This window comes from Adiantum capillus-veneris, chromosome 3 (assembly GCF_014529385.1).
Source record: "Adiantum capillus-veneris isolate H3 chromosome 3, ASM1452938v2, whole genome shotgun sequence".
In the NCBI taxonomy this organism is placed as follows: Eukaryota; Viridiplantae; Streptophyta; class Polypodiopsida; order Polypodiales; family Pteridaceae; genus Adiantum; species Adiantum capillus-veneris.
The window spans coordinates 25,272,065-25,284,508 of record NC_140933.1 but is presented as its reverse complement, the minus strand read 5'-3'; the positions used below and the strand labels follow the sequence as shown (position 1 = coordinate 25,284,508).

The following is a 12,444-nucleotide window of genomic DNA, read 5'->3' as shown; positions in this document are numbered from 1 at the left end:
GACAAAACCTAGTTACTTTTGCTTAAGCAGAAAATGGGTAAATCAGTGACTATTGCTGGGTATGAAGATGTCCAGCCTCACAATGAAGAGGCTCTTACCTGTGCTGTTGCCCAACAGCCTGTCAGTGTGGCCATCAATGCGAATTCTCAAGACTTCCAACTATATGCTGGGGTAACACTCTTTGGATAGCCTTGATATAAGCACCTAGAGTTGGAGTGTCTTGGGTGAAATTACAAGTCTTAGATGCATTCAATAATTCTGGTAATGTGGATCATGATTACATATGAGCTAGTACGAGGTAGGGACCACATACCTAGCTAGGTGCTGTTGTGGGCAGGGGATTGGCAGCCCTGGGTGGGGGCCTGCAATTGCCTCCTCCCAACTGCACTTAGCGAGGTATGCCCCGGATCAGTAGGAACAATGGGAAAAGAGCTTCTTTCCCACATGGGAAAGTGTCAAACTTAATGTGCAGCTGATGTATGCGTTAAGGAGATGTTCAAGACTAGTTCGTACTTGTTTCAAGGCCTTAACACGGTTTTATCCTCATCTGATGCGACAGGGCATTTTCAACAGTTGCTCAGATGGTCGAACTGATATCGACCATGCCGTGCTTGTTGTTGGCTACGGGTCTGAAGGTGGCAAAGATTACTGGATTGTGAAGAACTCTTGGACAGAGGATTGGGGCTTGGATGGGTATGTGCACATTGAACGCAGCACTGGAAATAGACGGGGAGTTTGTGGCATCCACACCTCGCCATCATACCCTGTGGTCAGAAAAGCTGCAAGCTGGAGTAGCATGTGATATAAGCGTTGCTAGCTCTAGCGGCATGTGACATAGACTTTTCCACCAAGCTTCAAGTCCTTGATTGCATCAACCATACTGCAGATGAGTTTACAAGCAGGATGACTGACTAAAATTACATGTATTATGATGCCTTCATGGGGATGTTTTCTTTGTGTTTACAAGCAAGATGACTGACTGTAGTTACATGTATAATAGACCATGGTGCCTTCATGGGAATGCTTTCATGAAGGACCTGTAATAATTGCATACAGCTATATAATTTGCTAGCGCTTCTGGTGTGCAATTTTTCCTATGAAATTCGAGAGGTTTCTGAACTGCTCTTGACTTTCATATGAAGTTATGTAGTGAACGTGGTTGAGGCAGAGTGGAAGGTTTTGTGCCGGTGTTGAGACGGCAGATATAGTGGGTGGTTTTAGTATCAAGTAAGTTGAAAGCATTTGCACAAGTTGATGGGTGATCATGGTTGAATCATTTCAAGGCTTTCTTTGAGCAATCAAGCGCACGTGTTTTGAAAAGGAAAACCTTTAAGTCTCCAAGCAAAAGAATTGCCAGCAGCGAACAGAAGAAGGGTGCCAAAGGGGGGTGGCAGATTGCCAAGAGATAAAAGGTGCTGAGAGGTTGGAACCAAAAAAAAGAGAGGAGGGGCTGCTGCCGGTAACGAACAAAGATGAGGTGCGGGAGGATGATGAATTAGTATTGAGCACATTAATGCCCATGGGTAGGGAGAGGATTGAGGAGGTATCGCCACCGTTGCCAGGGGCGGAGGGTGCTGATGATAATTATTCATGATTTCTCTTTGCTTTGGAGGACTGCATCAGTAGCAAAGAAAGGCTTGCTGAAGGTTGACTGAGTCTCAGGATTTTTGTAGAGCATGAATGGCCACTATAGCATCCTTCCGAACAGCCAATGATATCAAATGCAGTGCAAGTTATGAAAATGCCCAAAAGAAGGTTGGGTCTTCTGAACATGGTTTGCTTGTCCACCACATATATCACAAGAAGCTTTCGACTGATTCCACTGTGATTGTCGCATTGTAGATGGCAGATTGCAACGACATCACGAGCTACCAGTGAGGGAAGGGCAGTTTCAGTAGCTAGGCGTCATTGGGAAGAGGGGATTTTCAGCCAGGTGGGGGTCGTGGCCCTTCATTGTGCCTAGCTAAGTATGCGAAGTTTCCTAATCAGAAGCTCGAGATGTGGAACACCAGAGAAAAACAGTAGGGAAGATTCCCTTTTCGACATGGTATAATTGCAGTATGCATCTCTCAACGTTTTCTATAAGCAAACACAACATTCTGCTACATGTCGAAGTAATACACAGAAGATACATCACGTTTTTGAAGTCCATGTAGACACGTTCAGTCTTCTGAGTAAGGTCTCACTGTCTTATCCCTTTGTCACTCACATGGTTTGATAAGATAACTTTTTGTGCAACATCTTTACGACAACAAAGTCATAGGTCATATCTTCAATCCAAATTAAAGCATCTTCCTTATTGTTAATGAACACAAGTCCTTTGGGGCAAACCATGGCAAGGAAAGAAACTTGAATGATTGTGACAAACTTTCTCATCAACAATATTGGAGCAAGATGGAAAAAGATTGACAAAAGGTTTGGTTTAAAAAGATGTGAATATCTTGGTTATCTGAGATAGAGGAGCATTGTATGTGTTGCTGCTTGGTGGGTTGGCTCTATACATAGCAATCAATGGTTGCTATGTATCTAGGTGATTCACATACTCTGCCATGATCAAAATGGCCTTTCCCAATAGCCTCAAAATTTAATATCGTCTATTGCTTATGGATATTATCAATATCTAATTTCAAAAACATCAAGTATGAAAGTTGAGAACTTGAAATATGATTTGTTTGTGCATGATCAGCAAATGGGTGTAATATTCTACACATACAACTGTGTGTGTGTGTGTGTGTGTGTGTGTGTGTGTGTGAGAGAGAGAGAGAGAGAGAGAGAGAGAGAGAGATGCATTGCAAAGACTTCTCTTTTGCATGTCCTTCAGAGGAACCATTATTGCCGATGCATTGCAAAGACTTCTCTTTTGCATGTCCTTCAGAGGAACCATTATTGCCTATGCTCTCTCTCTCTCATAACAGGTCTTGAGTTCAACTTCTCGTCGGCTAGATCTTAAGGTCTCTTGGGATAGTTTCCTACGACGTTAAAACTCTCTTCTTCTTCTTCTCTCTCTCTCCCCCTACAAGCACCTATCTACTGTACCTTCCCTCTTGTGACTAGATCAGGGATTCCTGTTTCTATCCTTCCAAGGAGATATGATGATGTAGCACCACACACCTTAGAGAAGATGCTTATCACAAGGGAGCTCACCGTTCCACTAGAAACCTACTCTAATCTATGATTATCAAGGGAGCTCAAACAACATGCACACATGCTTAAGAAAGCCACAAGCATCATCATCATGCATTAAACATAGCAACTTGAATGGAAAAGGAGGAGACCAATGAGGGCAAGAGAGCACCGAAAACCACTAGAATGAAGGAGTTAGGAGGAGAATACTTCGTATTAGAGAATATAGTTGTTCCAATGAGCAAAGAAGCTCTTCCTTCAAGGCTCAAGGCTCAAGGCTCAAGCTTCCATGAAAGCTTCACTCCCAAGAGATCTCCAAAAAGTAAGAGCTCTCAAAAGTTGCATGAGTCAAGTGTGTCTAAACCTAGTTATTTTGTTTGGCTTTTATATTTCACCCATGTGTTCACATTAGGGTGGACAAAAAGGAACCAAAATCTAGTTAATCATGGAATATGGGCTTGAGGACTTAGGCCCGTGTCACACACGTCTGCCCGGATGTCTGTGAGATTGAGTTGGCAAAAAACAATTTGTCGCAGTTGGCGTCCATTGCACTGCGAAATTATCCGGGGCAAACCCCTCGCCCATTATTGCTTCATAGCCGACGTACTCATAAAAAATAGCGGGAAACATCAGGCAGCAAACTTGTACCCTTCACCAGTTGGGCTATGCCCATTCGATGAGTGTACACATTAATGATTAAAATTTTACTTCCTGTCCACCTAGTGTGATAAGAAAAACGCCCAACATTGCCTTTTTGGGCCCTATCCGATGCTCACGTCCGACAGGGGTCTTACAAAATGGAATCCCAATGGATCAAGAATAAGAGCTATCTCCAAAAATGGGATACATGATACAACCATAAACGTTCATAGTTACGAGGGCTTTGGTTACAAAAGAGGGTGCTCGATTGGGTGGTGCCCCTCTTGAGACCTCATTGCCTTCATTAAGCCTTGCCGACCTTGCTCTCTACTTTGCTTCCTTGCCTGTTGTGAGCTTGTGCAACCTGATGCTGATGCTTGCAAAATTTTCCCCTGCTAATAGGGTAAAGGGGCCAATAAACTCCCCCCCCCCCCACAAAAGAAAGGACAATGACACACCCAATAATAAGGCAAAGCTCGACCAACTTTGTGCAATTCAAAAGAATGCTCAACTTTCATTTTATTTGAAATGAAAATTTCTCACACCCATGTTTTTCTTTTGGGGTTGGTATGTCTTCTTTTTCACATCCATTTTGTTACACGGGAATGCACAAATGGGTTTGTAACTTTCGGCTCCGATCATCAAAAAAGTTGAGATCAAATTTTTCAATAGGCTCTCGACGAAGCAAATCAAATGAACTATTGACTGAGTATAATTGAGCTCGGAGACCGGAGATCCAGGCTCCCTCTCTTAGGTGGCCTTATATTGGCCCCTCTACCCTATGGTCCTCTATTCTTGAGGACCGTCATTGTGCTGGTGGATGGGGTGGCTCTTTGTCTTTCTTGCTGCTGCCTTTGTCGATGTTTTGCCCTTTTGTGTTCTTGTACTGTAGGACATTAGAGTGGCTCGTCTTTCTTGCTCTCTTCTTTGTTGCTCAAGCATCTGCAGCGGGGCATGTGTTAGTCTGGGAGGGTCTTGTCTGCCTTGGCCTTGATCAACCACATTGGGGCCCGTAACTCAAGTGCTCTCCACCCATTCTGGCTCCTCTTCTTGCTGCGTTGTTGTGATGAATTCCAAGTGGGGTGCAGAGGTTGTGGCTACCATTGTGGGTGCTATGGGGGTTGTAGTTGTCGGTATTATGGGTACTTGTGTTGTCACGGGGATCACAACTATGGTGGTTTGGGCCCATTGCAAGTCCTTCAATTGCTTTCTTAGGCTTTCATTTTTCTTTTTTGCTGCCTCTTCCGTAAGTTGCCATGGCTTCCTCCATGGTTGCCTCCACCATCTTCTTGAGCTCTGCACTCTCTTTCTATGCTCTTGCAGCTTTTTGTTGTGCTTCATCCCTTTGGATTTTAGTAAGCTGTGTCTTAGCCCTGAGCTATACCAACTCCTGGGCGGTTGGGTGGGCACTTGGTGTCGAGCTGAGGGTGGAAATTCTAATGAGCCATTCATGGCTTAAACATAATTAGGATAATCTTAACTAATTACTAATATTCAAGGCAAGAGAGAGAGTGTTGATGCAAACATACTAGAATTCATTGCACTAGAAATGAGTACAAAGAGGTTGGGCTCTAGTGCTGACACACTAGATGATGTATTAGACATGACACATAGGCACATGACTAGGCATTGATTAGTATGCCACACAAGGTTGTACACATGGGTCTTTTCCTCATAGACTAGATGAGGTGGAGAGGGGGCTCACACATTTGAGATGCAACAAAACTCACATCCCAACAACCTTCCCCTTGTGGATTTTGTTGCACACAATTAAACAGTCCTCCCCTCAACACATTAGGGGTAGGAACACAAATTTTCCTCCCATTGATGTATAGAGTGTAGGGATACAATCTTTCCCAGATACAAGTAGGTGGTAGGCACACAAAAGTCTTCTCTCTACACACACACATACTATGAGTAGTACAAACATACAGTACATCACAGTAGACTATTCTTGATTCGTTATCTTGATCTTCTTCAGTGGAAACAAGGTTGACTTTGAATTTTTCTTTGTCTTGGTAGCTTGGTATGTCGTTGTTATTGAGGTGACAATATTTGGTTGCATGGTTCTTATGGCCATCAATTTTCCAAGGATTTATCTCATAGCAATTTAAGGAGAGATGCTTTGAACTACCACAATGAGTACACTTAATATTTTTTTGGTTGTAGAAGCTCCTTGATGTCACTGGGAAAGCTCCACTTGACTTCTTAGTGATATCTTGCTTCTTCTCATGTTGTTGCAAAGAATTTATCACATCTTCAGGATTTGGTATGGATCTTTCTCCTTCAAGACAGTGACAATTTGAGCATAGTCTGCATCTAGTACTGCTTTGAGTAGAATTGCTACTTGACCTTCATCTTGCATAGGCTTTTAATGTGAGCAAGTTGGGTGCAAATGCTTTTGAGCCTATTCACAAGGGATGAGAAGTTCTTGTTGGAATTAGGGTTGCAAAGAAACGCACACGGCTTGGAGAAGATGAAGGAAGCTCAAGGCACACAATAGAGAGTGTGTTACTTAGTGTGCTATAGAAAGATAGATAGCCCTAGAGTGATGGGCGTATATACAATGCACGGGGATAAAACCTCCTAAAGAGGAAAAAAATGCCTCGACGGTCCTAGTGTGTTCACACACATCACTACCACATCTATATGGTAACAAATCCCCCTTGGAGTGATGCGGTGAACGAGAGCTGGCACATGAGTAAAGAGAAGTGCCATGCCCTGAGGACATGATCAATCCACAAAGGGGAGTAAGCCCAAAGCTTTGCGGAAATCTTCTCACTTCTCACGAGACAATGCCTTTGTGAAAAGGTCTGCAAGGTTGTCCTGTGTTGGCACATAAGCCAAGCTGATCTCTCCTGCTGAGAGCCTCTCCCTGACATAGTGATAATGCACCTCGATGTGCTTTGTGCGAGCATGAAAAACTGGGTTCCTCACAACTACCAATGCGCTCTGACTATTAGTGTAGATAGTGTTGGCAGTGTCCTATCCAACACCCAAATTAGCCATAAGTCGTCTGAGCCATACACACTCAACCGTAGCTATGAAGATTGCCATGTACTCAGCCTCACAACTCAAAGTGGCCACAGTAGGTTGCTTCTTGCTCAACTATGATGCCAAGCATGAAACAAAAACCACTTGTGGACACTCACGTGTCAAAACAACCAGCCCAATATGAGTCCCAAAAAGCATGTAAGTCTGGCGGTAATTATCCCCCCTTGGGATAAAACAAGCCAAGATGTAAAGTGCCACTAAGGTAGCGGAAAATCCTCTTGACAGCCTATCAATGCTTAGAACCTGGGCTATGCATAAATTTGCTGACCTGTGAGACTGTAAACTGAATATCCGGCCTTGTGTTGCATACATAAATGAGGCATCCAACAGTAGTTTGGTAAAGAGTGACATCAGCAGGATCACTGGTGTCATGAAGACTTAATTTTAAACCTGTTTCCATGGGAGTGGCAATAGGTTTGCAATCCTCAAGTCCAAACTTACACAGCAATGTCTCTATGTAACTTTGCTCACACAAGGCAATACCACAATCACACTGCTTAAACTGTATACCCAAATAATGATGCAACAGCCCCAAATCTTTCATCTTGAAAGTAGCATTCAAATCAGCCTTAAATTCAGCAATATGTCTCTCATTTGGTCCAGTGATCAACAAATCTACATAAAGAACCACAATGAGAAGTACATCACCCTCACACTTTACATACAATGTGCTTTCTGTTGGATTGTTACGAAAGCCTCGTTTGATCAAATGAGTGTCAGCTTTCTCATACCAAGCACGAGGAGATTGCTTCAACCCATACAAAGCCTTCTTACATCTGCACACTTTGTCCTCTTTTCCTTTTATGACAAAACTGCGAGGCTGCGTTACATAAACTTCCTCAAATATGTCACCATTCAAGAAAGCAGTAATAGTGTCTGATTGATGTACATCCCAACCAAAATGAGCTGCCAATGCATATAGAAAACACACAGTAGTCATATGACAAGTGGGAGCAAAAGTCTCTTCATAATCTATGCCTTTTTGCTGTGCATAACCCTTTGCAACAAGTCGAGCCTTATGACGATCGATCTCACCATCCAGCTTGCGTTTCAACTTGTAAATCCACTTCGTACCAATGGCCTTTTTGCCAGGAGGCAAATCACATAAAGTCCATGTGTCATTTTCTATAAGTGCATCATATTCAGATTGCATGGCAGCCATCCAATTTTCTGAATTCTGTGCTTCATCAAAAGGCAGAGGTACCTCAACATCATGTAAGCTAAACACAACCAAAGCATAACAATCTGATGCATAAGATGCATGGCGAGAGCCTGAATGAGTACGACTAGACAAAGGTGCATCCAATTTACTGTCATGCAATGTATGCACCAGCCATTGTGGCATACCTCTAGCCTACTCATTTTTAGCCCTTTCCTCATCAAGTACATCATGTGCATCTGCATCAGTAATAGGCTGATCTGTAACATTTTCAGAAACCCCCATAGGTTGTACATTTGTCTCATTGGATTTTACATTTGAACTTCCACCACTAAAAAGAGGCAACAAAGTGTCATAAATGTCCTGTGAGCTTACATTACTGTCTCCAGTACATGATAGCAAGGGTTGAACAAAATCTTCCACAAGCACTACATCCCGTGAAACCAGAACACACTTTGTTTGTGGATGATACAACCTGTAACCTTTGCTTTCAGAAAACGAACCAACAAAAATACATTTGACAGCCTTATCATCCAATTTTCTGCGCTGTGTTTGTGACACCAAAGCATATGCCAAGTAGCCAAAAACATGCATCTTCTCAATAGAAGGCTTTGTATCATGCCATGCTTCATATGGAGTAATAGATTGCAAAGCTTTTGTAGGAGACCTCTTAAGTACATAAGTGGCACACATGATGGCCTCAAGCCAAAAATAACGCGGCAAAGCTTGACATTTTGATCATACATCGTGCCATTTTCGTAAGTGACCTATCTTCCCTCTCAGCTACACCATTTTGCTGAGGCGTACAAGGCACTGTACATTGGTGTTTTATCCCACGACTAGCCAAAAATGCATTAAATTCATGAGACATATACTCCCCCCATCGATCGGAACGGAGGGTGTCCATAGTACATTTCGAGACATTTTTAGCCATAGCCAGAAATTGTTTGAAGCACATAAAAACTTCGGACTTTGCTTTAAGAGGAAATACCCATGCATGCCTGGAGTAATCATCAATGAAAGTCATGAAGTATAGGTAATTGCCCAAGGACGGATTTTGCATGGGCCCACAAACATCACTATGCACAAGCTGCAACCTGCATGTGGCCCTAACTGAACCATCCTTTGGAAACTTAGAACGCTGCATTTTACCCAAAATACAGCCTTCACAAACATGTTTGACAGGTGCTTCAAGAGGCAGCAAAGAAGCAACCATATCATATTTCCGCAAACACAGCAAACTGGCAAAATTTAGATGCCCAAAATGTTCATAGCCACAATTTTGCATCTGAAACAGCCCTTGAATCTGCAACTACATTTGCAAAATTTTGTCCACACTTGTCATACAAAGTGAGCTTATACAGCCCACGTCACAAAAGGCCAGATGCAACAATTTCATCACCAAAACTGAGATCACGAATTGTACATTTATCATCCACAAATTTGACTACAAGTCCAAGTCTAGCAAGTGCAGATACAGACAAAAGATCTTCTTGATCCCAGGTACATATAATGCATCAACAAGTGTGAAAGAACTGCCATTTGCAACAGTAAGCACAATCTTTTCAACTTCTTGAACCGGATAAGAGGCATTGTTGGCACAAGCGACTGAATTCCCGTGAGGGACAGACTTGAGAGAGGTGAACAATTCATGATGTGAGGTAATGTGCTTTGTAACACCACTGTCGAAATACCACACATGTGAATCTGCAGCAACTGACATGTATGCATCATGGACAACAGGATTGTAAGTGCACTCTGCACTAAAAGCCCATTCTGCATCAACATCAGCATCACAGTCTCCTTTCATAGAAGACTCAACAATGGCTGCATTTGTAGTGGAACTAGCATTTGCAGTGGAACCACCCTCTTTATTCTTAGCCTCTTTGGTCTTCAACTTAGGACACTGCTCAATCAAGTGATCATTAACTTTACAATAATGGCAACGCATCTTCTTTTTGCCCTTATCACCCGAATTTCTAGACTAATTGCTGCCAGCAGAAGCATTAGGAACATACGTTTTGCCACTCACAGCAGAACCATAAGAAGTGGCTGCATTGCTGTTACCACCCTTTCTTTGAGAAGCAATAAAAGCCTGTTCAACTGCACGTTGCCTAGTCCTGTTTTTTCTGGAAAGTGACTCTTGCAACAGCAATGTGCATAATGTATCAAACTTGACAAATTCAAGGTTTCCTTGGGGCATAAGTCTCCAAGTACTAGCAAAAATCTGGTAAGAATTTGGTAAGGCATCAAGAACAGTTTGCACAAGGGAATTGTCTGAAATGACTTCACTTGCAGAAATAAGCTGCTTATTGATATCCTTGACACTAGCAAGGAAAGTGTCCATATCATCTTCCTCATGCATAATCTTCGATTCCATCTCTTTACGCAGCAAAGCAATTTTAGCCTCATTGCGGCTTGCATAAAGACATGCTAGAATATCCCAAGCCTGTTTTGCAGATTACGTTGAACGAATGTGAGGAGTAATGGTGCGCTTCACAGACAACACAATCAATGCATGAGCCCGCACATCCTTTACATCCCAACGAACTTGTTCTGCCGTAGGCAAAACAACTCAAATAGCAGCAATCCTTGCAGCATCCTCAACATCGCCTACATCCTCAAAACCAGGACGTACATCAATGCCCTGCACAATATTCTAGACGTCCTTTGACACAAGAACATGTTGTATCATGTAAGCCCACATAGGGTGATTGTCCCCATTCAATCTGTCCTCAGCATCAAATATGTTGAACACACATCTGTGTTGTTGTCAGCCATGGGAAATGCATGGATCTGATGTGAAAACTGCCCTAAATGAGGGGAAACTAAGTGAGACCAACACGTGTTATATAACACAACTCGCAGTAGACTGTATGGTCCTTGTTATGTAGTATTTGGCACTGATAAAAATTCTGCACAAAATGACGAAATTGCCTGCGCAGACCTAGTTGTAGTAGAAACGAATGCCGAAATGAGCCCGAATAAAAAATTTGAGCAGACTAAGCTCCAAGAGCTCTACCAAAAAAAAATTCGACCTGCGAATGCTCACTAAAGCTCACAGAAATTGGAGAAAGTGAGCATGCGTTTGCTGGAGCTACTGGCGACTAAGCCCAAGAGGACGCAACCTGCTCTGATACCAATTGTTGGAATTAGGGTTGCAGAGAAACGCGCACAGCTTGGAGAAGACGAAGGAAGCTCAAGGCACACAATAGAGTGTGTTACTTAGTGTGCTATGGAAAGCTAGATAGCCCTAGAGTGATGGACGTATGTACAACGCACGGGGGGAAAAAACCTCCTAAAGAGGGAAAAAATACCCCGGCGATCCTATTGTGTTCACACACATCACTACCACATGTATATGGTAACAGTTTTCCCTTGGCTCCATGAATAATCCATAGAGTTGCATTTTCAATGCAATCTTGGAGTGCTTGACGATTGCCCCCCAAGTGCCTTTCTAGAGTAATCCAAGCTTCATTGCGGAATCACAATCATCTAAATAGAGCCCAAAATTAGTATCTAGATAAGTGAGTAGAATACCTAGGGCTTGCTCATCTTTGCTATAAATTGTGTGAGATCTTGTCATGTTTTTATTCTTTCACTCTCCTAGTGGCGTGATCAATAAGTAACCTTTGTTCTTGGCTTTATATTTACAAAAGGCTTGGCCTCTAAACTTGTCAATCCATTTTCTCCCCCCATAATGGTGCTTCTCTAGTTGTGTGTGAGAGGAAGGTCTTAGCCACGATGGATGGATAGTGCCTAATCCTCGCGTGCGAAGTTATATCAATATCATGTCATCTATAAGACTAGGCATGACTACATATAATGCGTGTGAAGATGTATAGGGCTAGCCCTCGATCAAAAAAAGGTGGTGTTGTGATAATGTGGGAATTGGATCTTGGTGCCTTTTGGAGAAGGGTTTTTGGAATCACCTCTTATGATGAAGCTTGACGGAAACCACCTTTGTGATGAAGCCGAGCCTTGGTGCTAAAATGCAGCATTTGGGCAAGTGTGTCACTTAGAGCCGAGGTAGCCAAGCGGGCCTTGTGACCTCACAGGACTGCCCACTTTAGTTGACTCATGGGCATGAGGACCTTGGGCAAGAGAGATAGCGGCACGAGAAACCCCTCCAATAGATCCAAATATGTATTAAATTAGGAGATTTGAACTCGTGGCCGTATAGGATGCTTGACTCTGGAGTTTCTTGTGATGAGGCCTCTCAAGAATATAATATTAAGCGCTTCTTTGCACAATTTTCTAGAGAGCAAAAATGATAGAAAACTACTCCAAACAAGGTGAGGAATCACGAGGGCCTACCAATGGAAGGATTTGTGAAGGTTTTGTCAGGAAGTAGCAAGGGGGGGGGTATTGGAATGTGTTTTTGGAGTTTAGTGGAAGCAGTAAGTAAATGATGGAGTGGTCTGACCAAAATGAGAAGTTAGTGCATGTTGTATGTCAGTGAAGGAATT

General features: G+C 42.8%; 1 protein-coding gene across 1 annotated transcript in view; it reads left to right on the top strand.

Annotated features, from left to right (window-relative positions):
• LOC147460631 (cysteine proteinase COT44-like) overlaps positions 1 to 1,119 on the top strand; it is a 38,947-nt gene extending 37,828 nt beyond the window's left edge. The window contains exons 3-4 of the mRNA XM_086508274.1: positions 31 to 171; positions 560 to 1,119. Of these exons, the coding sequence (XP_086364400.1) occupies positions 31 to 171; positions 560 to 802 (384 nt within the window). The 3' untranslated portion in view covers positions 803 to 1,119. The remainder of the gene's footprint in view (positions 1 to 30; positions 172 to 559) is intronic.
• The last annotated feature ends 11,325 nt before the right edge of the window (positions 1,120 to 12,444 follow it).